Below are 27,597 nucleotides of genomic sequence, written 5' to 3' on the forward strand. Positions count from 1 at the left end.
GATTAAGTAATTTGAACATTTGTTTTTTTTTTAAATTACTGACTGAAAATATAGAAAAATCAGACTAGAAGGAGATGACTTTTAAAGCTATTGGTTCATTTCTTTTTCTGGATTTCACTCACAGTTCTCAATTAAGTTTACCTTAACTTGCTGATTAGTCTTTGGTGATGCTTTCAGCACCAGAATTATATATTCAAACCAATGTTTTAAACACAGCAGTGAACTTTGGGTATTTGTAGCAACCTAAAGAAATGCAGGAGAATGTTGCAATTTAGTTCATGTTACTCAAAGTGAGACTGCTATATATACACATTGTCTTTGGTTTTATAAATAAGTTAATGGTAAACTTTTGGTTTTACTAGGAGACGTAGTTAGGAGTAAAATTAAAGGATCCCTGAGAACTTGTATACAGCAGAATTCAAGCTGTATGAAACTTTATTATTGCATTGTTACCACTTTCTTTTATTCTCGTAAATTTCAACTATTAGTGAAACAACAGATTAAAAAAATAACTACCAGCACGTTATGTGATGTTAATTATAAACATGGGATAGATATAGGAAGAGGGTCAATCACTTGGAAACAGTTCAGTACCATAAATTAAAACAGGTAACATTGGATGAAGCATTTATCTGCAAGTTGCTAAGTTTAGAAGATTTTGAAGATCGAATTTGTTTATATTTGTTTGTTATTATTCGTATATACACGTATAATAGCCACTAGTCCAACATTTTATGGTCGTCGTTTAAATCAGTTTTATTTGATGTTAAAGATGCTTTTATTTGTTTTTTTTGGAATTTAGAAGGAATTCTAGGATTTTGATCAAGTGACTACAGGAAAGATGACATATTTCCAAGTTAGAATGGTGTAAGACTTGATGGGTGTGGAAGGTGTTCCTGTACACCTGCTGCCCTTGTCCTTGATAGTGCAGGCAATGGATTTGTTCCTGTGGTGTGTAAAGCTTGTGCCCATTTCTTATCAGAAGAGTCTCAACCCGAAATGTCACCGATTCCTTCTCTCCAGAGATGCTGCCTGGCCTGCGGAGTTACTCCAGCTTTTTGTGTCTTATCATTAATACACGGTCTATCTCACTGCTGAAGCCTTGAAGTGGAGACTTCAAATCTAGCATAAACTTTTAAATATCGTGAAGGCTTTTCTTTCAGATTGAATATGGAGTTATTCTTTCTGGTAGATTGCTTAATTACTTGTCATTGGAATTGCTGAATACAGGAAAACTGGCTTAGTTTGTTCATTTAGTCACCATCTTCCTCGCCCTTCTAACCTTACCTCGCAGAAGCTATTCCCATTCAACACATCCCTACCCAACACATTGTCTCACAACCCATTCCAAAAAAACTCCTTCCTGCCATGTACATCACTTTAACCCCGCCCATCCCTCCCATACTATCTGATCACTTTCGACCCAAACCAACTGCCGAGCACCTACCTTGTTGTGATATTGCCTGGGACTACTTTGTGTATCCCAAGGACTACTTTGTTTGCATGTGCAGGAGTGCGTATATAAGAGGTTGGTGTGAGGGGAGGAGCCAGCGCTGCCGTTGCAGCTGCGGCTTGCCTGCAGTCCGTCTGTCTTTTGTGTTTTTTGTTATTTTTGTCTGAATTGTAGTTTAATATGATGTAGTGTTGTATGTTATGTTTTGGGGGGGGGGTGGGAGGGAACGGGAACTGTAACATTCTCTCTCCCGAACGGAGACGTGACCTTTGTTCTGTGTCGTGTCTCCGTTCCCGTTGCGGCCTACCACCGGCCATGCACCTGGGACCACCTGGGTCTCTGGTTCGCAGAGCCCGCGGTCCGGACTCACCACCTGCGGCGCTGGCTGCCTGCGGATGCTGCGGGAACGGCTGCGACTCGTCTCCGGAGGCTCCGGCGCGGGCCGCGTGGACGTCGGAAGCCCGCAGACCCCTGGATGGGGGCCGACATCGGGAGCTCCGGCAGCGGCAGAGGCAGCGTGTTCGCCCGCCCCGAATCGCGGGGCTTGGGTCGGCCCGCCGCGGACCTTTCACCATCCGGCGCGGCCTGAAATAGGCCGCGGACCTTTCACCGCCCAGCGGGGGCTTCAATATCGGGAGCCCCGACCGCCCCGACGTGGCAACGACAACAGCCTGACCGCGGGACAAGACGGCAGGGAAGAGAAAAAGACATTTTGGCCTTCCATCACAGTGAGGAGGGACTGGAGGAGACTCACTGTGATGGATGTTTCTTTTTGTTTGGTGTTAGTTGTGATTGTATGTGTTATTGCATTTTTATTGATTAATCTTATTGGTCTTATTGTTCAACTGCGGGTAATGTTTCATTTTACTACACATTTATGTGTATGTAACAAATAAACGACTATTGACTATTGATATTGACTCTGGATCCAGATGACCACGGAATAAACAGCCTGGAGTTGAGCTCCAGCATTGTAACCTTTTATACACGTGTACTTGTGGTCCGTCCAGAGTCACTAAAGGTACAACAGGTACCTGACCACGAAGTACAACATGGTGGCAGCGGTTTGGTGATTTGCCTAGAAAGGTAAAGAGAAACCCAAGCGGAAAAGGTTCACAAGTAAAAAAAAAAAATTTAAAAAAAAATTTAAATTTAAAAGATTTTTTTTTTGGTGAAAACTATACTACGAAAATAATTAAACTAGTGCCCTAGGGGAAAGAAACAGAAATAAAAAGTAGTTTCCAGCTCGTACGGGACGCTGGATTACCTCTCGACAGGGCCAACAGTGTATGTGCACTTACCTGATCTGTAGTCAGCGAGCGCTGAGCTGCCGACGGGACGTTGCAAGCTGCTGAGGGAGGTGTGTGAAGGCCCACACCGACGACGACACCGTCACCGACAGGGACCGGTGAGACCCGACATCGCGGGGGAGTGCAGAGTCCGGTGAGACCTGGCATCGCGGGGGAGTTCGGCGACCGGAGGGACCGACCACCCACGGAGGCGCGACGACCGGTAAGGCCGAGGCACTGCATCCTTACCCAGGCGCGGCGACCGGTGAGTCGGGAAGGCCCTGGGCCCGAGGCAGCGGCAGCACGCGTCGACTGAGCAGCAGCGGCCGGGAGCACCTGTGGGCGGGGCCAACGCGCACCGCAGCCGAGGCCCGATCGCAACGCGGTTACAGCAGCTGGGAGCTGCATCGTTGCGAGCCCATCGTTGCGGGCCCATCGTTGCGGGCCCATCGTTGCGGGCCCATCGTTGGAGCCCATAGTTGCGGGCCCATCGTTGCGAGCCCATCGTTGCGAGGCAGATCATCACAGTGGAGCAGCGACCTTCACCCATCTAGAGCCTACGCTACGCTGATCTACACGGCCAGTCTGCTTCTTGAAGAGAAGATTTGGACATTGCTTTGTGTGCTTATCTGTGTGTAATACTGCAAGATTACTGTTTGCATTTGATACTATGGTATATGTATGTTTATTTCTGTGAATGCATATAGTGCTATAGATTTGCTGATAGCAAGGGTTGGGGTCCTGTGATACGGTTGTTTTTGGTTTTATTTATAATTGTTCAAGTTACCGTGTTTCCGCCATATAGTGCAAATAATATGTCTCGGTTACCTGAAATGAACTGGCAAGTGCTGGACATCCCCACTGAGTTCTCCCTGTTCAAGGAAAGGTTGCAACTGTGCCTGGAAGACTTAGAAGTTGCATCGGAATCTAAGCAGGCCACGAAGATAAAAATCGCTTTGGGAGTGGAAGGCCTTCGTCGTTTGAATGCGTCAGGTCTGAGTGTGGAGGATCGGAGCAAACCGGAGTGCATATGGGCATTTTTTGAGGACCAGCTGAGGACGAAGGTAAATTTCAGGGTCCACAGGTTGGAGTTGATGCGGTATCGCCAGAAGCCGGGGGAGTTGCTTGCTCAGTTTGTGACCCGGTGTCGCGAAAAAAGCCTCCAGTGTGACTTCACTGAGCAGGAACTCACTGACAGAGTCATGGAGTTGGTAATCACGTCCACGCCCCATGAAGGTCTACAGCGAGAGCTTATACAGAAGCCTAAAGGTCACACCATTCCAGAGGTGCTTACGTTAGGCAGGCAGTATGAGGCCATTGCAGCGGGCAGACAGCGCATTGCAAATTTAGAGCCCGGGTCTAGCCATATTGATGCTGTCAAGACACGAGGGTCGACGAAACAGAAGTCGCAGGATGAGAGACAAAACCCTTGTGGCTACTGTGATTTGTTTCATAAGCCCAGGCAATGCCCGGCGTATCGCGACACATGCAAGAAGTGTGGCAAGAAAGGGCATTGGGCAAAATGCTGTAGGAATAAAGTGGATCCTGTGCGCCCATCTAAATGGTCCAGGGGCAAATACAAGCGAGTTGACGAGGTGCAGCAGCAGTCCCATGACGGTGATGCATCGTGCTGTGACAGTCAAGAGGAAGGATCGGATATGTATGTCCATAATATCACCATTTCAGGTATGGACAGGATGCCTCCAATGGGTGATGAGGCATTTGCGGTGTTGAACATCAAATGCCCGTCAATGAAGGGGCAACATCGACTGAAGGTGAAGATAGACACCGGGGCTGGAGGAAATACTCTTCCCCTTCGGATCATACGAGACATGTATCCCAATGACAAATACAAGCAGCACCTACGACCATGCAAAGTCCGTCTGACAGCATATAATGGGACGGAAATCATGTGTGTTGGCACTATATCCGTTTCGTGCCGATACCAAGGGTCGATGTGGTGTCCTCAGGAATTTTTTGTGGTAGACGTGGCAGGATCCGCTGTCATCGGCCTCCCAGGTATTAAGCAACTTCAGGTTGTCACGATACATGCTATGGGACCAGAGGAGCACCCATCAGATGCTCGGAAGGAGCAAGACAGTTTCAACTCGGTGGGGGACCTAATGAAGAGGTGGCCTAATCAGTTTGATCGGATTGGCAACTTCAAGGGGCCAGCCACCCTTCATCTCAAGGAGGAGGCCACATCACACATTGATGCGCCAAGGAAAGGTAGTATCCATCTCAAAGACAAGTTGCGGGCTGAGTTGGACAAAATGGAAGATGATGGAGTCATCCGAAAGGTAACTCACCATACGGACTGGTGCAGTTCAATAACCACCTCCGTTAAGAAGGATGGGTCAATCAGGGTATGCCTAGACCCGAAGCGTTTGAATGCAAGTCTCAAACGTTGCCCGCACAAGATCCAGACACTTGAGGAGATCAATCCGGCTTTTGCCAATGGGAAATTGTTCTCCAAACTCGATGCTAAAGCGGGTTATTGGTCTGTCCGACTTGATGAGGCTAGCCAGGAACTTACCACGTTCCGCACGCCTTTTGGCAGGTATTGCTATAGGAGGTTGCCTTTCGGTTTGTCGGTGAGTCAGGATATATTCCAGCAGCGTATGGACACGATCATAGAACAGGTTCCTGGATGCGTCTGCATTGCGGATGATATTGTCATAGTGGGATCCACAGCGCAAGAACATGATTATAATCTACAGAAGCTGTTAGAGGCAGCGTCCCGGGAAGGGCTAGCTTTCAACAGTGCTAAGTGCGTAGTGAAGGCTAACTCCATCAACTTCTTCGGGACAATGTATTCAGACACAGGCATTCGGCCAGATCTTGGTAAGGTGCAGGACATTCATAAGATGCCAACACCACAAGATAAGGAAGATTTACAACGGTTCCTGGGGATGATGAATTTTTTATCGCCCTACATCCCAAAGTATGCTGACCTGGTCGCCATTTTGAGGGATTTGTTGAAGAAAGATGTCCCATTCTTGTGGCAAGAAGACCACCAAACGGCGTTCTGTAACCTGAAGAGCTGCATACAGGGGGAATCTGTCCTCCAGTACTATCGCCCTGATGCTCCTGTCACCCTTGAGGTAGATGCGTCAATGAAAGGAGTGGGAGCATGCCTTTCGCAGGAAGGACGGCCTGTTGCGTACGCTTCGAAGGCACTGTCTTCATGCCAGTCCAACTACTCCAATATTGAACGCGAGACCCTTGCATTGGTTTTTGGCATCACAAGGTTTCATACATACCTATTTGGGCGGGATTTTAAGGTGCTGACTGATCACAAGCCTCTTGTCACTATCTGCGGCAAACCACTCACGAGTGCCCCACCCCGACTGCAGCGGTTGCTCATCAAGGTGCAAGGATACAACTTCACCATAGAGCACAGACCTGGGGCTGAGATGATCATTGCTGACACTCTCAGCAGGCTGCCCAATCCGGAGAAGACAGAGAGCATAGATCTCGATGTACATGTAGAGAGCATCTTCTTCGACAACATCGAGGACACGCTAGGTGTCGACTTGATACACTTCGGCAAACTCAAAAGGGTGGAGCTGCAGACAGAAACTTGTCGTGACCCTATACTGCATAGGGTTATGCAGTATGTCCATTCCGGATGGCCGGCGACCCTACAGGAGATACCTACCGACCTGCGGCCCTACTGGTTTTTTCGAGATGAGTTGGGCATGTCAAATGGGGCCATTTTCAAAGGACGGCAAGTAGTCATTCCTGAGTCGATGAGACAGGATGTATTGCAGCAACTTCATGTTGGCCACCAAGGCATTGAGAAGACGAGACTTCTAGCGAGACAAATGGTCTATTGGCCCAACATGAACCAACACATTGATGACCTTGTCCGAAGGTGTAGTCCGTGCCAGATGCACATGCCAGAGCAAATGAGGGAAACACTCATGCCACATGAGATACCAGTCACACCTTGGACCAAAATAGCAATGGACATGTTTGAAATTGACAACGTTCAATATCTTGTCATGGTGGATTACCATTCCAAGTTTCCGGTGGTCAACCGACTGACTAGCACCACGAGTGCCATGGTTGCTAATATGGTGACTGGAATGTTTGGTCTGCTAGGAGCACCGACGGAGATCATCTCCGACAATGGTCCACAATTTGTGGGTGAAGCTTTCCAGTCCATGTGCAAGCAATGGGGAATCACCCATACAACGTCGTCGCCTAGGTACCCTCAGTCGAATGGGCTGGCTGAGCGCATGGTACGAACGGTGAAGTCTGTTATCAAGAAGTCCTTGGCAACGAGACAGAGTGTAGCAGCAGCTTTACTCAACTTGCGCACTACACCGATTGATTCCAAGTTACCGTCACCGGCGGAGATGATGTTTGGAAGACAGATTCGGACGCCTCTCCCCACGAACCTTGACATGAACAAGGCATACGAAGGGCAGAGGACCTTTGAGCGACTTGAGGAGCGTAAGCAGAATATGAAGGCACAGTTTGACAGTTCGGTCAAGAGACATGACTTGTTGCCATTGCACGCTGGACAGAAGGTCCGGGTTCTGGATAAAGCGAATCAGGTCTGGGTTCCAGCAGAAGTGAGATCGGTCTGCGACGAACCCCAGTCAAGGTCTTACATTATTGAGACGCCGAATGGAAATCGGTTCAGGAGGAATCGAGTGCAGTTGAGAGATCTTCCACTGGAGAAGCCAGGGGTTGGTCCCCATTGTGTCCCCCCAGCCAGCGATAGGGTTGAGACCCAATGTGAAGCGGAGGAACGACCGGCCCGTAATGATGATGGGGATTATGTGACACGCTCGGGACGTGCCAGTAAGAAACCTGCACGTTACCGTTGATATTTGTTAATGTTTTATGGTGTTTCAAAAAAACGTTTGTGTTTAGAGTTTGTTGTTACATATATATATATATATATATATTTATTTTATAAGACAAGGGGGATGTTGTGATATTGCCTGGGACTACTTTGTGTATCCCAAGGACTACTTTGTTTGCATGTGCAGGAGTGCGTATATAAGAGGTTGGTGTGATTGGGTGGTCACTCTGGATCCAGATGACCACGGAATAAACAGCCTGGAGTTGAGCTCCAGCATTGTAACCTTTTATACACGTGTACTTGTGGTCCGTCCAGAGTCACTAAAGGTACAACAGGTACCGGACCACGAAGTACAACATACCTGACTGACCATTCTAGCCCCAGCACTCAGTGATGAATTAACTGGGCACACGGATCATAGTTTTACCCCCTGAGCCAGCTGGAGCTCGGTCCTGTTGTCATCAACAACGTGTAAAATACAGCTTTAAAAAAAAATAGCAATGCAAGTTGAAGATCTCATTTGCCCATTAGTTGTAAATGCTAAAAATCGCATCACGTAAAACAGGTGAATTACTGTGGCACCAGCTGCGCGCCAGTATTTGTCCAGTTAAATTTTATTAGATGCGCCTTGGAGCGTGATGTCTTTTACCGTGTTTTAGTGTTCCAGATAACCAACCATTGATGTTTTGTGGCACATCATCTGTGCATTTACAAGCAATGTCCGCAGTTACACTGACGTCAACTCAACTCCTTGGATCATGTATAAAGCTGGGGGTGATCCTGTGGACACTGGTAGTCAATAATCCAAAACCTCCAACTCTAGACCACTGACCAGCGCCAGGACGGGCAGGTGAGTGGCCAAACATTTTGCTCTCCTAACAGGAGCTGCTCCAATTCTAATCCGACTGAATTGCCACAATATCTAAAGGCAGGGGGTTGTTCAGTGTTTTGAGCTGATTCGCATTTACCCTGTGACTTCCAGTAAAGTGCAGGTACGTGGGCAAACATCGATTACACTCCTGTAATCTGTGACAGTAGCTGCAACGAGACTGATCCACCTCAATTACTGGCACCTAGGCACCTCCTTGTCATCCACTCATCTAAAAGAGTGACTGATTTTTAAAAAAAAGGCTATTTAGCATGATATTGCTTATGTACTCGATGTTCTCTATTTATAGAGGTTGTGAGTATAATTTGGACTGAGCACATTGTTCATATTTATATTGATATTTAAGTAAAAATAAAGGGAAGAAAATTGGGTAATAGAATCATTAGAGACTGACTCAGAATGGATTTCTAAAGATTATAGCTGTTTTAATAACTGTACTAGCAGTACATTTGAATTACAAAAGTTCAATTGATATTTAACTTAATTGTCTCAAATTTCTTTAGCATTAATATGCAACTTTAAATGTGCAGGGCTTGGATGATGAGGGAAATTGTGGCTTTGGTCAAGAGTAAGGAGGCTGCTTGGGACAGGTATAGGCAGCTGGGATTAAGTGTATCTCTGGAAGAGTTTCGGGAACTACAAAGCAAACTAAAAATGGAAATCACAGGGAAAAAGGGAGATTGCTCTGGCAGATAGTATTAAGGATAAAAGGGTAATTAGAGAGAGTGGAGCCTTTCAGGAATGAAATCAGTCATCTCTTGTGGAGACACAAGATTGGCAAGGACCTCAGTTTTTACCGTGGAGAAAGACAGGAGAACTGAGGAACTTGGGGCAGTCAATGGAAGTTATCTGAGAGCAGTCAGTGTTACGGTCGAAGAGATGCTGAAGGTCTTGACTTGCATGAAGGTAGATAGATCTCCTGGGCCAGATCAGATATATCCGCTGACACTGGGAAACTGGAGAGGAAATTGCAGAAGCCCTGGCTAAAATTTACGTTATTAAATGCAGGAGAGGTACTGGAAGACTGGAGGTTGGCAAATGTTGTGCCTTTATTCAAGAAGGGCTGCAAGGAAAATGCTGGGAACTATAGATCAGTGAGCTTAACATCTGTAGTTGGAAAGTTACTAGAGAGTATTCCGAAGGATAGGATATACACACATTTAAATGGACAAGGGCTGATTAGGGAGAGTCAGCGTGGATTTCTGCATGGGAGATCGTGTCTCACGAATCCAATTGAGTTTTTGAAGATGTGACCAAAAAGGTTGATGAGGGCAGAGCTGTACATGTATATATGGACTTCAGCAAAGCATTCGACAAGGTTTCAAATGCTCTGGAAGGTTCATGTGGGATCCAAGGAGAGGTAGCTGAATGGGTAGAAATTTGGCTTAATGGAAGGAAGCAGAGGTTGCTTCTCGGACTGGAGGTCTATGACCAGTGGTGTGCCTCAGGGTTTGGCGCTGGGCCCATTACTGTTTATCATCTATATCAATGATTTGGATGAGAATGTACATGGCAAGATTAGCAAGTTTGCAAATTATACAAAAGTGGATGGTATTGCAGATAAGGAAGATGAATGTCAAAAATTGCGGCATGATTTGGTCACCACATTATATAAAGGATGTGATAGCTTTGGAGAGGGTGCAGAGGAGATTCACCAGGATGCTGCCAGGGATGAAGGGCCTCGGCTATGAGGAGAGACTGAGCAGACTGGGGTTGTTTTCCCTGGAGCAGAGAAGGCTGAGAGGGGACATGATCGAGGTGTACAAGATCATGAGGGGCATAGATAAGGTAGATGGCGGGGAACTTCTTCCACTGGTGGAAGGTTCAACAACGAGGGGACATAGATACAGGGTAAGGGGAGGGAGGTTTCGGAGGGATGTGAGAAAGAACTTTTTCACCCAGAGGGTGGTTGGAGTCTGGAACTCACTGCCTGGGGTGGTGGTGGAGGCGGGAACACTCACAACGTTTAAGAGGCATTTGGATGGGCACTTGAAATGCTACAACATTCAGGGCTACGGTCCAAATGCGGAAAAATGGGATTAGAATTAGACTGTGTTTGATAACGGGCGGCGCGGACACGATGGGCCGAAGGGCCTCTTTCTGTGCTGTAGGACTCTATGACTCTATGATCTTGATTGGTTGGCCAGGTGATGTAATTTAACATAGAGATATGTGATGTGTTGCATTTTGTAAAGTCTAACATGGGCAGGTCCTACACAGTGAATGGTAGAGCTCTGAGGAGTGCTTCTAGAGCAGAGGAATCTAGGTACATTGTACCTTGAAGGTGATGTCACAGGTAGATAGGGTGGTGAAAAAGCACATTGGCTTTCATCAGTTAGTATTGAGCATAGAAGTTGAAAGGTCGGTAAGCTGCCATCTGCATCCAAGTGTCCATCATCAATGAATGTGCAGTGAGGTGGCCATCACCACAGCAATTCTGTGATAGAGCCCACTCCCACTGCTGTCAGCTGGGAAAAGCTATGAGTGATCTTAAGTTTTAAATGCATCTGGTATTCAGTGAGAGTTCAAAACTTGAATGATAAAGTTAAATCAAAAAAAAAATTCAAGTTAATGAAGGGCACAGTAAACACAAAATGTTTAAAAGATCATGCCCACAACTTTGACTCCTAAGTTTTGTATTCATGCACTATGTCTCTATTATGATGCAAATTCCCCAATATACAGTGAATACTGTATAAAGGAAGAGGTGCAACTTTTGTTTTTTGAAATTCACTTAAATTTGTCAGCTGGAATGATGTATACCATTAAAAATAGCACATTTCTGTGATTAGCGGTAAAACCAAAGAGTTTACAAGGGGAATAACTCAATATAAATCACTTGTGGGGAAACCCTTACCAAGTGCTGCCATACCTTAGGAAGTCGGATTTTATTGTAACTCTTGGTGTTTGTTTTCAGATTTCCAGCCAGCATGACATCAACACCTTTGGTTTTCATGGCAGCCTGTTGTCTTCTGGTCACCCACATCTCTCTTGCTACGTGTCGTGCTGCAGACCCGAGTATTGTCAACAGATTAGGTTCCAATGCCAGCGCAGATACTGATGAAGAAAATGATCAATTTCTTTCCTACATCCTGAGGGAGAAGTTACTCCAGGTTTTGGAACAGAATCCAAATAACATGCAGATTCACTCTCCAGTATCGTTGGATGGGATTCTGAATGAAATCCCTGATAAAGAAGCCAATCGCCTCCTGCAGGAACTTCTCCGAAACACAGAAACACCTGCGTCTACTCGAGAAGCAGGCCATGATATGGTGCCAGCTTTTGCTGAACTCTCAAAGAGATCTAAACCGCTCAATTCCTTGGATCTCACGTTTCACCTCTTGAGGGAAAGGATTAAGATGGCTAACAGAGACAAGCAACGGATGCAAGAAGAGAAAAATCGCAAAATTATGGACATTATTGGCAAGTGATGTACATGTAGAATCTAGCAGTGTATCTTGTCAAGTTAGACACTTAATTTTTTTCCCCAAAGATTCATCCAAATTCCCAAACCGCTAACCAAATCTGTCTTGTGTAAATTCAAAATATGTTCTATACAAAATTTATCAAATAAATAGAATATTCATGAAAATGTGCAGCATCAATTAGTTGTCATTTTCTAAAAGCATTATTTTGACTAACATATTTTCAAAGGCAAATGGCTATCTACTAAACAGACTAATCAAGAATTAGAGGGCATCGGTTGAAGGTGAGTGGAGAAAGATTTAAAAATAATCCGTGGGTAATTTTTTTGCACAGATGGTGGTATATATATGGAACAAGCTGTCAGGGGAAGTAGTTGAGGCATGTATAATAACAATATTTGACATTTGGACAGGTTGAGAGAGATTGGAAAAGGTCTTCATCAAGTAATGGTGACTACTTAAGCTATCTTTGAAATAAATATTTTAATAACATCTTTGAAATAAACTATCCATCGTCTTCATCCAACATAAGCATGTTGTTACAGTGGCTGAGTAGGTGTAAGGGGCTTTTTCTCCAGGTCTTAACATAGCATTCCAAAATTTGTTTTAAAAGGAATCTGACAGAACTTCTGAAAGACAAATAGAGTTGCAAAATAATTTGGTAAAGAAGCATGCTTGACCAAAGCAAGCGTATGGAGCAATTTGTACTAATGTTATCCAATATTACCTCTTCCAATTTCACTCTGGACACACAAGGAACTGCAGGTGGCGGTTTACAAAAATCCCCATAAAGTGCTGAGTAACTGGAAAACATGGATAGACGATGTTTCGGGTCGGGATCCTAATTCAGTTTGTGGTGGGGGTTAGGGGAATCTGAACGAGAGGAGAGGACTTGACAAGGGCTAGGTGGCAAGTTAAAGGGGGATGCAGTGGAGTGTTGATTGGCAGATGGTTAGCCAAAGGGCCAGAGATGAAAAGACAAAAAGTGTGAGATAAGGAGCTAACAATAGAGAGGTGTGAATTGTGAATCCAGAAGAAGAAACATAGGTGGAAGGGAACAAATAGGCACAACTCCAGGCAGGGCATGAGGAGGAGAGGGGAAAACAGAGATGGGGGAGATTTGTTTGTAAGTTAGTTACCTAAAATTGGAGGTCAATGTTCATACCAATTATGTTATAAGCTACCCAAGGTGCTATACCTCCAGTTTGCATGTGGCCTCCCTCTAACAATGGAGGAGGACCAAGGCAGAAATGTCAATATGGAAATGGGAAGTGGTTTGCAATCAGTGAAATCAATTTCAATCTATTCCCTGCCACACAGAGATTCACAACCACAACAACATCTATGTCAACACTTCCTGACTTGCCGGTTAATCACCCAGCTGACAAGATTTATTAAATTTTACCTTAAAATAATATTTTCACATCTCAATTGCCCATTTCCTTTCCAAGAGCCCTACTGTCACCTCTCATATCATAACACCCACAACTCAACCCCTTTCTACTGTAAATAGAGTTTTAGTTAAGGTTTTTCAGTGTCCAAAAACTTAATTCCTCCAAAGAAAGTAAGGATGAAACAACTTGAGGAACTGCAATGAAGTATGATTCAAACACATTGTTGTCACCTTGGTAACTAATCTGATGTGTGGACAACAAAAGAATAAAATATAAAATTTGACTTAGTTAATACTGCATTCTTTAAAAATGTTTCATTAAGCAGAATTTTGTAAATCAAAGACTGGGTGAAATATTTTATGGGTATTTCAATACAGCTTTAAGTAGATTTGTACACATTGGCCTGTAACCACAAAAGCCATGAACATCATAGCAAAGGTTCTTAAATTGATGAATTACTGTACCTCTTTCATACTTTAAATGATGCATTGTTTAATTCCAGCACATATTTTCTTTGCTGGATTACACTCAAGTTGTTAAATTCAACATCTATAGAAATTGGTTAAAGAAAATAACAGGTTATGTTGAACTCTATAAACTTTTCATATGAATAGAATCTCTATCGGTTATAGAACTGAAGGAATATTAATTAGCTGGTACTACCATGAGCATTTCAACACAAGATATATTCACACTAGGTATACAGTACAAATCATGAAAGAATAAAATTATTTTAATAATATTTAATAATAAATGCATGAATAAAAGTGATTACAAGAGAGGAATCAAGATTATCACCAGGCCTGAAGAAGGGTCTCGACCCGAAATGTCACACATTCCTTCTCTCCCGAGATGCTGCCTATCCCGCTGTTAGTCCATTGTTTTGTGTCTACCTGTTATCACCCGATCTATCTTTAACCTTGTGCTTCTGTGAGTTTTATTATTGAGAAACAAAAATTCAAGCACTTTTTGGGGAGGATAACAAATATTTAAACAGCAAAACAATGTCAAAACTGACTTTACTTGCAAGTTAACTCCAAATTTAAGTGATGAACTATATGGCAAGCACTCACCTAAATGGTTTTAATCCGTGAAGCAGGCTCTACTCCAAGTGCAGCTCTAGTATGGTCTTAGTTATTGATTTGCAGATATTTTCACAATTAAAAATAATTTCACTTAATGATGCCAATTAAAAACAGATTCACTACAGTTCTCATAAGTTTTCTTTGAGCTGTGTACCGAGCATAAAAAATTGAGAGCTCATTGAGCCTGCTTAATATTTAATACCATGGTACTTTAGTACATTCTCCCCAATTTGGTGACAATATCAAAGATATAGAGTATATATATTCCTTCCTTTAATCCTGAACAGTCAACTTCCTAGTTCCACGTATGACCTCACCAAAGCCCTGTACAATTGCTGTAAGGCTTATTTTTGTATTGTGAACAGCAGTGCAACAATACATCTGATACCAAAAAATCTACATCACCATTCTCCCACTCTCCAACTTTGTCTCGATTTTTCTATCACATCATATAGTTTTGGAACATAGTCAAGGTTGTATCAATGGAATACTATGAAAAAAATTACTTCTAACTGGACTTAAAAATTACAATAAATTTAATGTGAAGAAATAATACCACTTATCTATGAATACAATTGCCTGAAAATTCTAATCTAACAAAATGCAAAAAAAAAACATATGTTGCATTTTATTTCCTTTAAGGGAGACTGAATATTGCCAAATTAATATTATCCTAAAGTTTATAGGAGTACTTAACATTTAATTTTTTTAGTTAAGCATTTAAGATTATTTGGTCTAATTGAGAAATCAGTGTTGTATTGATTACTTTACAATGCTATGATAGGCGAGCTAAAGAAAAGTGAATGTGATTTTGCAAACTTGTCTAATCATCACTATTCATTCAGTATCAAAACATGTGTGAACCTTATTTCCCATGCAAATCAAAAGTTTGCTTCATGGGTTTGGTCTTCAATCTCCTCAAGGGTGACTTCAGTATTGACCTAAGGGAAATAATAGAATTGTTATCTATCAATGAACTTTTGTTCTGGCTGAGAATCCAAAATCATCTTGGAACTTTTCCTTTAAAGTTAATAATTTTAGAATATGTTTTGATCAATCATGGTTAGAGAGATTGTTACAGTTATTTCATTTATTAACCTTTTTTAAAAAACTCACTCTAATGTAGATGAAGTCTTAAATGCACTGTTCAAAAATATCAGCATGGGCTATTATGCAAGGTGGCTCATGACTGACCCCTCTATTCATTTAATATTACAAAAAGGGAAATAAAACATAAGAAATTTGTTTCTTATTTAATGACCAGAGAATATTGTTATTTGAATTTTATGAGATATTCTTCCATTTTAGTATTTACAATAAAATCTCCATTGCTATTTTGTTTTAAATGTGTTTAACAGGGGTTCAGTGTCTTTATAAAATAACAAAGGTCAGTATAAAATAAATAGGACCAGTCAAGCTCAAGAAGAGACACCATGCTGCATCAAATGACATAACAAACATCTTACATATCCAGACCTTCTACCGACCATCCAAAATAAAGGTTTATGCAAGAGATACTTTTTACAATTCATTAAAAAATGCAGTTTCAACGTGTGTAAAAGTATACGATGAGCTGAATTATATGTAACTCAACTGTTTAAAAAGGGAACAAGGCAAAGAAAGTAAATTATAAGCCGCTTCGCCTGACTTCAGTCGTTGGTGAGATTCTAGAGTCCATTATCAAGGATGCGGTTTCGGGCTACTTGGAACCACATGATAAAATAGGTGGAAGTCAGCAAAGATCTTGCCTGGCATATCTGTTGGAATTCTTTGAGGAGGTAACAAGCAGGATAGACAAAGGAGAGTCAGAGAGAATATTGTTGGAATTTCACATCAGGCTGCTGGACAAGATAAGAGCCAGGGTACTAGCTTGGATAGAAGATTGATTGACTGGCAGAAGGCAAAGAATGGGAATAAAGGGGGCCTTGTCTGGTGAGCGCCCAGTGACTAGAGGGGTTCCACAGAGGTTGCTCTTGGGTCCGGTATTTTTCATGTAATGTGTTAATGATCTGGATGATGGAATTGATGGCTTTGCGGACAATATATGAAGATAGGTGGTGGGGCATATAATGTTGAGGAAGCAGGGAATCTGCAGAAGGACTTGGACAGGTTGCAAGAGTGGGCAAAAAAGTGGCAAATAGAACACAGTGTAGCAAGGCGCAAGGTCATGCACTTTGGTAGAAGAAATAAAGGTGAAGACTATTTTATAAATGGAGAGAGAATTCAGAAATTGGAGATGCAAAGGGACTTGGGAGTGCTGGTGCAGGATTCCCAAAAGGTTAATTTGCAGGTTGAGTCGTTAATAGGGAAGGCAAATGTAATGTTAGCATTCATTTTGAGGGGAGTAAAATATCATAAGTGATAGGAGCAGAATTAGGCCATATGGCCCGTCCAGTCAGTTCCGCCATTTAATCATGGCTGATCTATCTCTCCTCCTAACCCCATTCTTCTCCCCATAACCCCTGGCACCCGTACTAATCAAGAATCTATCTTTGCCTTGACTTGGCCTTCACAGCCTTCTGTGACAAAGAATTTCACAGATTCACCACCCTCTGACTAAAGAAATTCCTCCTCATCTCCTTCCTCGAGAAACATCTTCAATTCTGAGGCTATGATCTCTGGTCATAGACTCTCCCACCAGTGGAAACATCCACTCTATCCAAGCCTTTCACTATTCGAAAGCAAGGATGTAATGCTGAGACTTTATAAGGTGCTGGTCAAACCACATTTGGGATATTGTGAGCAGTTTGGGGCCCCATATTTGAGGAAGGATGTGTTGGTGTTAGAGAGGTTCCAGGAATAGTTTACAAGAATGATCCTGGGGATGATTGGATTAACGTATGAGGAGCATTCGATGGCTCTGGAATTGAGAAGGACGAGGAGGGATTGCATACTGAATAATGAAATGTCTATCTAGAATGGACTTGGAGGTCATTTTCAGTAGTAGAAGAATCTAGGACCAGAGGGCACAGATTCAAAATAAAAGGACATACTTTTAGATTGGAGATGAAGAGGAATTTCTTTAGCCAGAGTGTGGTGAATCTGTGGAATTCATTGCCATAGACGGCAGTGCCAGCCAAGTCATTAGGTATTTTGTAAAATGGAGATTGATAGGTTCTTAAGTATGGGGAGAAGGCACGAGAATGGGGTTGAGAAGGAAAAATAGATCAGTCATGGCGGAGAATACTCGATTGGCCGAATGGCCTAATTCTGCTCCTATGTTTTATGAACTTATGAACTCTGATGATGAATGAAACAGCCAGACTTACTTATTAAAACTTAAGTTGTGGGTGAGGGATGAATGACTTTGTCAGTTTCTCTCAACGACAAAATCACTTAAAAGACAATAAATTATTTTGCATCATAGATGCAGTTTTGTTGGTATTTTGTGATAAACAAGATCCACAAAAGAGCAATGAGACAAATTGATAACCAAAGTCTGTCAATGATCAGATTGGGTTGGTTTCTCGCCAAGCATGGCATTCTATACAGCATTCTCCCTGGAATAATTGCAGTAAATTGTATATTCAAATCTCATCACTACATCCTCAAAGGCCATTAAAAGTAGAACTACTGTAAAAGTACAGGTGCATAGTTCCTTGAAGGTTGAGTCGCAGGTAGATAAGGCGGTCAAAAAGGCTTTTGGCACATTGGCCTTCATTATTTTTGGGTGAAAAAAATAATTATGTGCATGGCACTGCCATTTTTCAGCATGCAAATCAAACAGTAATTTGTGGTGAGAAAGATATAACCCATGAAATAAGATTAACTTATTTTCTTTAATATTTCTGCTGCTGCATTGTTAGTTTTGAGAAAATGATAAGATATGGGGTATGGGTGGCACAGTGAGATAGCTAGTAGAGCAGTTCATAAGTGATAGGAGCAGAATTAGGCCATTTGGCCCATCAAGTCTACTTTGCCATTCAAGCATGGCTGATCCATCTTTCCCTCTCAACCCCATTCTCCCCACAACCCCTGACACCCGTATTAATTAAGAATTTATCAAGCTCTGCCTTAAAAATATCCATTGACAGCCTCCACAGTCTTCTGTGGCAACAGATCCCATAGATTCACCACCCTCTGACTAAAGAATTTCCTTCTCAACTCCTTCCTAAAGGTACATCTTTTTATTCTGAGGCTATGGCCTCTGGCCCTAGACTCTCCCATTAGAGGAAACATCCTCTCCACATTCACTCTATCCAGGCCCTTCACCATTTGGTAAGTTTCAATGAGGTCCCCCTCATCCTTCTGAACTTCGACAACCCAGCTGCTTGTGCGAGCGAGACTGCACACACAGTCAGTGCACAGACTTTTTCCAGTTGCTCCAGTTCCCTGCCACTTGCCGAAACTATGCAGCTAGGCAAATTAATAAGCTACAGTAAATTTCTCCAAGTGTAGATGTGGGAGTTGATGAGAATGTGAGGAGAATAAAAAAGTGTTAGGATTAATTAAATGAGGGCTTGGTTGTTGCAGATTTGGTGACCTGTTTCCATGCTGTTTAACTCTATGACTCTTAACCTTTCACTGAGATTCATGAACTGGTGTATTGCAAATTCATTATCTCTAAAATTTGTCATATTATGTCCAGCAATTATTGGAATGTTTCATTATTTGATTGTTAATGACTAATTCTCTAAGTGTCAGTTAAAGTAAGTTTTGTTTTGATTTCGGTCTCCTGGACCTGCTGTACAGCTCTGAACCTATGGCTCTATGACACTATGAGATTGAGGTGCTTCTGAGATTGCGGAGAACCTTTTCTTACTGAAAAGGTGTATGTACAACATTTGCACAGAGGCAAGAAGATCAATTTCACTAATAGGTGGGCAGCACTTGGACAGCATTATCATTGAGCCATTAAAATAAAGCCACATATAAATACACTCAACATTCTAGGAACACGTTGGGGTAGAAGCAGACATATTGACAGATCCAAAAATGATTTGATGGATGAAAGAAGGATGCTGAAAATACAGGGAAGAGGAACAAGTGCTTTTGTTGTAATATTGAGAAACATTAGTATTGGAAATGAAAATTATGACGAGAAAAAGAGCTCAGCAGCATTTAATTTTGATTGCTCACCAGCCACTATTGCAGTTTCCTCTTCAATCACACCACCTTCTATTTCTTCTTCATCTATCTCTTCCTCCTCATCTCCTTGGTACTCTACAAGAAGAAGACACATTCTTGACAGCGTCTTTATTTAGGTTAACATATGATGACCGTTTGACGGTTCTAGGCCTGTACTCGCTAGAGTTTAGAAGAATGTGGGGGGACTTAATTTAACCGTACAGAATAGTGAAAGGCTTGGATAGAGTGGATGTCGAGAGGATGTTTCCACTAGGGGAGAGTCTAGGACTAGAGGTCATAGCCTCAGAATTAAAGGACGTTCTTTTAGGAAGGAGATGAGGAGGAATTTCTTTAGTCCTCTGACATTTTCGCCACCTCCAACGGGATCCCACCACTAGTCACATCTTCCCATCTCCACACCTTTCTGCCTTCCGCAGAGACCATTCCCTCCACAACTCCCTAGTTAACTTATCCCTTCCCACCCAAACCACCCGCTCCCCAGGTACCTTCCCCTGCAATCGCAGGAGATGCAACACCTGTCCGTATACCTCCTCCCTCTACTCTGTGCAACAGACCTTTCAGGTTAGGCAGAGGTTCACGTGCACCTCTTCCAACCTCATCTACTGTATTCGTTGTTCAAGATGCAGACTCTTATACATCAGTGAGACCAAACGTAGACTGGGCAACCGTTTCGCTGAACACCTTCGCTCAGTCCATCTGGACCTACCTGATCCCCTGGTTGCTAAACACTTTATTTCTCCTTCCCAATTCCTCACTGACCTTTCTGTCCTAGGTCTCCTCCACTGTCAGAGTGAGGCCAAACGCAAAACAGAATCTGATATTTCTCTAACTTCAAGTAAACCTGGGATTCCCTCTCTCTCTATTCCTCTCCCACCCAAGTCGCACCAGCTTCTCGTTTTCACCAAACAGCTAACAATGGCCTGTTTCCTTTATCATCATTACTTTTATGCATATCTCACATTCATTGTTTTTTATTTCTCTATATCATCTATATCTCTCTTTTCCCTTTACCCTAACTAGTCTGCGGAAGGTTCTCGACCAGAAACGTCCCCCATTCCTTCACTCCAGAGATGCCTGCCTGAGTTACTCCAGCTTTTTGTGTCTATCTTCGTATCGTATCCTATCGTATTACAGCTGCTCTTTGTTACTGTGTTTAGCAGACAAGTCTCCCAGAAGTTAATGAACGGCCTTTTTTAAATTCTCTATTCAGGGATACTGACATTTATGGTACAAATGGGGAGTGTGGTAATACTAAATAACAGGAAACATAAGGTTAAAGATAACTCTGGGGAAAGTCAAAGATGAAAGCTGCAGAGACATTGATCAATGATGACTTATTTCAAATCCATAAGTAACCATTGTGTCATGAGAATATAAAATGTTGTATGTACTGTGAATCTTTGAAACACTTTGGGTTATTTCGGAGTGTTTTCAGTGCGCACTGTTGGGGCTTCAATAAACGGACTTGTTCGATAGACTCACCACTGATCTATGAGCTGTTTTATTTGGTGTCTGTGCCTGTCTGAGTAAAGCCAGATACAGGGTATGTGTGTAGCACAAAATTCACTCCTACATTCTTTGTCAGTATGTCCAGAATTTGTTGTTTTTATTTCAGGTTTCCAGCATCTGCATTTTTTGATTTATGCAAATCTAAAGCCCTTCCTTATTACCTGATTGAAAATTTATCCTTTGCAACATCTGTTCAGCCCTTCCAAAGTTGACCACAAAATGGTCCATGTTTTCATATCCAGGTTCTGTTCTCTCCATCTGGGCAGCTTTTGATGTATCAATAATTCTAAGAGAGTCATGACATTAACATTATTACAGAGAGATTGGCATATGCAGTGGTCTAAACGCCATTACACACAAGGTTCTTTATATGCATGCAACCTCTCAGTTAACTGGAGTTGAAGTAAAGAAATATTTAATTTTCATACTGATTTAAAAAATATATTATTACTTCATAATATTACTTGCAATATTAACAAGTAAAGCTCGAGAAGATGGTTGCAATTAAAAATTATAAATAAAACCAATTTTCAAAAGTAATGTGAATACTATTGATTTGCTTGTATTAACAATGCCAATTTGAAAATGGAGTTGGCATCCTACTGTAACCAAATTTTTAAATGTACAACTTCAATGTATAGTATCCTCTTAGAATACTATAAGAATCTTTTTTTTTTTTAAAACACAGACGCATGTAGCAGCAAAGTTTTGACAAGAATATTTCAAATCAAGTGTAAAACTGATACGAATTTAAATGTATGTAATTATGCATCATAATACCTGCTGGAGATGTTTTTATTGGAAAGCAACACTGCTGATCCAATGTTTGAGGAGTTAACCTTTCGATTGGACAGCCATTGATTATGTGAAGTGCCCAGTGCCTTGACTGCTATTGAATCTCAACCGTACAATATCTGTTTATACATCTTTTGGTACTGCAACACCTCATCTGATTGCGCAGATAACTAATTTAAAGTTCAATATTTGTGTACTTTCCTTATTTCCTTTTGTGAATACAATGTCTAATTGTAGGGGAATGTTAGCTATGTCAGAACATAGTTAATTTTTATTGTAACCTAAAATAATGAAGTTTCTTTTCATCCACATGCTACTTAACATCACTCACAAATTAGTTTCCATCTGAAGATTTGTGGATTTGGAGAAAAATGTTTGAATGCTGTAATTGGATTTAATTATGATGGATATTTTAAATACTCCCTTGGGCGCAACTTTGCAAAGTTTCTAAACACATATTGGAATATGCTATGCTGGCACACTAAATGGTGTTTATTCCATCAAGACAGAGCCAGCAGTGGTTTTAAATATGATTACTTTTGGAAGAGTATTTTAAGCAATATTTAAGCATATTATAAGTCAACATATAGTGACTTGATTACTTTCAGGACTGTGCCCGTGTCTTTTTCTGGACCCTCACGTTTGCAAATGTTCCCTTAAATTATGAGCAATGTTCAAAGGGAAGTGAAGTTCCAGCAAAATACATTTAGATAAATTATATGCCTCCCCTTTTTAGAATGCTACAATAAACATTGAGTATGCTCAGACATAATCACCATTACCATAGTCAGAAATCATATTAATTAGCAAAATAAATTAAATCATGGATAATTTCACTATTTCATAAAATGATCCTGATTTTGTATCAATGAAGAACCACACCTTTTTCACACACAGAAAATCTCTTATTGGTGATGTGCTGAGACACCAGCAACTCATTCCTCCACTCTCAACTATAAAAGCCGGCTACAGAAATGAAAGTGGCCTATATGAGGCAAATATCCATAGAGAGAGGCACTGCATGTGTGTAAACGTAAACCGGGAGAGGGAGAAAAGTCTGGAGATAACAAAAGCATGCAATGGGGTTCAGCAGAAACCCAAAACTGGGGTAAAGTCAGGCAATGTTATAGATGTAGAAATGGGCAGTCTGAGGGATAATATAGATAAATTATACAAAGACTGAAGAACACTTAGGATTCTTCATAAAAGGTCAGAGATTTCACAAAAATTGTGTTTCTAAATGCAATTCTTTTTTAAGTGACTTACTTTTTAATCAGTTGTTTTGTATTCTGTGAAGAGAAGAAATGCATAGAATGACTTGCATTGTAAATAACATTCCCTCACCGTAAAATATCCCCGCACAGTTTACCCTCTGGAAAACACAAAGCAAATGACAGACAGACCTGCAGGAACACTGCCATCTGGGGTTCCTCCATAGATTGCAAAGCAGTTTCTACCAGTTTGCTGGCTCCCTCTAGGTGATCTCCATGCTGCCTCATTGATGATCGGACATATTGCACTTTCTCCTCCTGTTCACGAGTAATAGATTGAAGCATTTCTTTTTTCCTCTCTTCAAGAATAGCATACAGAGCATCAAATTTTTCGCAAAGGAGTTGCTTTTGTCTTCTGCTGTTGTCCTGCAAAAATATGAAATTCTGTTTATGACATGCTTGGGACAGACTGGTAGAGTCAAAAAAATTGTTGTGGACAGGTAAGGTTTTAAATAAAAACAATATTATGGCGAGTCCGAAACTTGCTAGTTGTAGACGAAGTTTATTGCAGCCGCAATACACGAATACAGAATCAAAACAACAAGTTACAGGACAACCAATATAAACTTACTGTCTTCCTTGAAGACTTCGCCGAACTGGCTAAATCGGGCGCCAAACGAGCACCTGACATCGCTGGCCAATCAGCGATGTCGTTTGCTGGACCAATCCTCATGGTCGCGTTCCCACGTGACCTCGCTGGCCAATCCGAGGGTTCGACGACCTGGACCATTCTCTATGGTCGCTACATGACCCCCCCCAGAACCCGAGGTGTGGAACCTAGCAGGGAGCCGGATTTCGCGACCATAACGAGTACGGAGAGGGACAGCCTGAACCACAGGAGCCGGAGGTTCCGGACTTGGCGGAACAGCCGGAACGGGAGGTTCTGGAGGAACTACTGGAACGGGGGGTCCTGGAGGAACTGCCGAAACGGGGGGTCCTAGGGGAACTGCCGAAACTGGAGGTCCCGGAGGAACTGTCGGAATGGGGGTTTGTGGACTGGGCGGAACTAACGGAGGTCGGCCTCTTCTAGGGGTTTGACCGACCAGGACTGGTTGATCTGGGTCCAAATGGGCAGGTTTGAGCCGGGACACCGAGACGAGTTCACTCTTGCCGCCCATGTCTAAGGTGAAAGTAGCCGTTCCCTTACGTAAAACCCGAAACGGCCCTTGATAGACCCTCTGCAACGGGGCGCGATGGGCATCTTTACGCAAAAAAACAAACTCACAGTCCTTCAGGGAAGACGGTTCATGTACCATGGGACACCCATGACGTGAAGTCGGCACTGGAGCCAGGGAGCCCACCCGTTCCCGGAGAGCTGCTAACGCTGATGGGACTGTAGGGAGCAGGGCTGAAGTGTCCGGAAACAGATCTCCAGGTACTCGAAGGGTCGAGCCATATACCAGCTCTGCGGACGACGCACCGAGATCTGGCTTAGGAGCCGTCCGGATGCCCAACAGAACCCAAGGGAGTTGGTCTACCCAGTCTGGGCCTTCAAGCCTTGCACAAAGGGACGCCTTAAGTTGGCGGTGGAACCTTTCTACGAGTCCATTTGCCTGGGGGTGATATGCAGTTGTGGGTTGTAATTTGGACCCGTACAGTTCCGCCAGCGCGGCCCAGAGGGACGAAGTGAACTGTGGTCCTCTGTCAGTTGTAATAACTGCCGGGACCCCGAAACGAGCTACCCAGTGAAGGGCCAAAGTCCTAGCACAAGACGCTGACGAGATATCACACAATGGGAAAGCCTCTGGCCACCGGGTGAACCGATCCACCACCGTGAGGAGGTGGGTGTAGCCCCGGGAGGAAGGCAAAGGCCCGACCAAATCCACGTGGATGTGGAAAAAACGAAAAGCCGGGACTTCGAAATCCTGTACGGGGGGCTGGACGTGGCGCTGGACCTTAGCGGTCTGACAGGGCACGCAGGAACGTGCCCATCCCGCTACCTGTTTCCGCAGGCCATGCCAGACAAACCTCGCTGCCACCAAGGCAGAGGTGGAGCGGATGGACGGGTGTGCCAGCCCATGAATGGCATCGAAAACCCGGCGCTGAAGGGAGGGCGGTACTACCGGCCTGGGGCGAGGAAGAGAAACATCGCACCAGACTTTCGTGCCCTCCGACCCACAAGCTACCTGGGCCAACTTCAATCCCGAAGTGGTGGACTGGTACGTCGAAACGGTATCCGCCAGGAGCTGTGCCTCCGCGAGCTCCTGGGGATCCACTTCGCAGTCCACCGCCGAAATAGGGGGAAAAGCAGGTCTAGACAGGGCGTCAGCAACGGCATTCAGCTTACCCGCGATATGACGGACATCTGTGGTAAATTCTGAGATAGCAGTCAGGTGCCGCTGCTGGCGGGCCGACCATGGGTCAGACAATTTCAAAAAAGCAAATGTTAATGGCTTGTGGTCCGTAAATGCCACAAATGGGCGGCCCTCGAGGAAATACCTGAAATGACGGACAGCTAAATGGAGAGCTAGAAGCTCTCGGTCAAATGCGCTATATTTCAGCTCGGCCGAATTTAGTTGCCGGCTGAAAAACGCTAAAGGCTGCCAACGGCCACCAACCTGCTGCTCCAGAACCCCGCCCACCGCCACGTCAGAGGCGTCAACCGTCAGGGCCGTGGGGGCGGAGGGGCTCGGATGGACCAGCATGGTGGCGTCTGCCAAGGCTGCCGTAAAAGCCGACTCTGCGGTCGGGGACCACAACAACTCTACCGGATTACCTGCAAGGCATTGGAAAAGTGGGCGCAGGACTCGCGCCGCTGCCGGAACGAATCTATGGTAGAAATTAACCATGCCTACGAACTCCTGCAGCCCTTTTACTGTGGTAGGCCTGGGGAAAGCCCGGATAGCCTCCACCTTCTCTGGCAAAGGGACAGCGCCGGCAGGGGTAATTCTGTGTCCTAGAAAATCGAGAGCAGGCAGGCCGAATTGACATTTGGAGGGTTGAATAATGAGCCCGTGGTCTTGGAGCCACTGGAACACGGTCCGCAAATGGGCCTGGTGTTCTTGCACTGAGGGGCTGGCTACCAGGATGTCGTCTAAATAAATAAACACAAAGGGTAAACCCCTGCCCACGCGGTCCATCAGTCGCTGGAAAGCCTGTGCCGCGTTCTTTAAACCGAAAGGCATACGCAACCATTCAAACAACCCGAACGGAGTAATAGTTGCAGTTTTTTGTATGTCCTCCGGTCGCACCGGAATCTGATGGTATCCTCGCACCAAATCGATTTTGGAAAACACCACCGCTCCTTCCAGTCCAGATGAAAAGTCCTGTAGGTGCGGTATGGGGTAGCGATCAGCCGTGGTGACAGCATTGAGACGCCGATAATCGCCACATGGCCTCCACCCCCCAGATGCCTTGGAGACCATGTGTAACGGCGAGGCCCACGGGCTGTCAGACTGACGAACAATTCCCATTTCCTCCATCTTCCTGAACTCCGCCCGTGCCACCACCAGTTTGTCTGGCGGTAGTCTCCTGGCCCGAGCGAAAACGGGAGGGCCTTCAGTGCGGATGTGATGGACCACACCGTGCTTAGCTGAAGGTGCGTCAAAACGTTGGACGAGCAGCTCTGGGAACTCTGCCAGAATCGCAGCATACGAGTCGGGGGCCGCGACGACGGCCTGGACAGTAGGGCTGGGCGAGGAGGCGATTGCCGGAGCGACGTGCTCGTCTTCAGCAGCGGGTCGGAGGTCGTTACCGCGGACATCAGGAACCAGCGAAAAAGCCCAGAGAAAATCTGCGCCCAGGATCGCTTGTTTGACGTCGGCTATGATGAATGGCCATTCGTACGTGCGGAGGCCTAAAGCAAGGGACATCTTCCGTGTGCCGAAAGTGCGAATTGGGCTGCCGTTAACCGCGATGAGGGTGGGACCTGTCTTACCCGATCTGGTTTCGAGGTCGGTCGGCGGCACTATGCTGACGATGGCTCCGGTGTCTACCAAAAATTCTGTGTCCGTGAATCGATCATGGACATAGAGGCGCCGGTTCTGGCCAATCGTAACTGCCCCTATGTACGATCGGCCGAGGCATTTCCCGCGAAGGTACAAGGCAAACGACAGTTGCGGGATTCGTTACCCCATCGTAGGTGATAATAGCACCAGCCGCGCTTGTGCGGATCTTTTTGGCGGGCTTTCGGGGAATTGGCGGGAGACGTGGCGCCATCTTTCCGTCGCTGTGGCGTGGTCACCGATGTCGAGACTTTGTTGATGGAATCACTTGCCTTGTTTTTTCCCGCTATGAGCGCGTCCGCTTTCGCTGCATATGCTTCGGGGTCCTTAAAAGAACAATCCGTAAGCAGCAGTCGGACATCCTCGGGAAGTTTCTCGCGGAATGCCTGTTCAAACATCAGGCAATCCGTATGCTCACCGGCTAGCACCATCATTTCAGCCATGCGGACAGAAGGCAGTTGGTCTCCAAGCTCCGGTAGGTGCAGAAGTTTTGCCGCACCACCATGCTTATTTAACCCGAAGGTTCGCAGTAATGCCTTCTTCATGGTTTCGTATTTGTCTTCCGCAGGTGAATTTATGATAAACCGCATCATGCGCTTGGTTGTGTCCGGCGATAGAGCGCTGACGAGGTAGAAG

General features: G+C 44.1%; 2 protein-coding genes across 2 annotated transcripts in view; one reads left to right on the forward strand and one right to left on the reverse strand.

Annotated features, from left to right (window-relative positions):
• trim54 (tripartite motif containing 54) overlaps window positions 1-27,597 on the reverse strand; it is a 63,196-nt gene that overhangs the window by 1,698 nt on the left and 33,901 nt on the right. The window contains exons 5-8 of the mRNA XM_078400133.1: window positions 23,150-23,383; window positions 23,013-23,035; window positions 21,113-21,237; window positions 19,434-19,517 (exon numbers count right to left, since the gene is read on the reverse strand). Coding sequence (XP_078256259.1) covers window positions 19,434-19,517; window positions 21,113-21,237; window positions 23,013-23,035; window positions 23,150-23,383 — 466 coding nt within the window. The remainder of the gene's footprint in view (window positions 1-19,433; window positions 19,518-21,112; window positions 21,238-23,012; window positions 23,036-23,149; window positions 23,384-27,597) is intronic.
• On the forward strand, window positions 11,381-11,978 carry uts1 (urotensin 1). The gene has a single exon (XM_078400132.1). The coding sequence runs from the start codon at window positions 11,381-11,383 to the stop codon at window positions 11,879-11,881; it is 501 nt and encodes a 166-aa protein (XP_078256258.1). The 3' UTR covers window positions 11,882-11,978.

The sequence above is a fragment of the Rhinoraja longicauda genome, chromosome 5, assembly GCF_053455715.1.
Source record: "Rhinoraja longicauda isolate Sanriku21f chromosome 5, sRhiLon1.1, whole genome shotgun sequence".
Classification (NCBI taxonomy): Eukaryota; Metazoa; Chordata; class Chondrichthyes; order Rajiformes; family Arhynchobatidae; genus Rhinoraja; species Rhinoraja longicauda.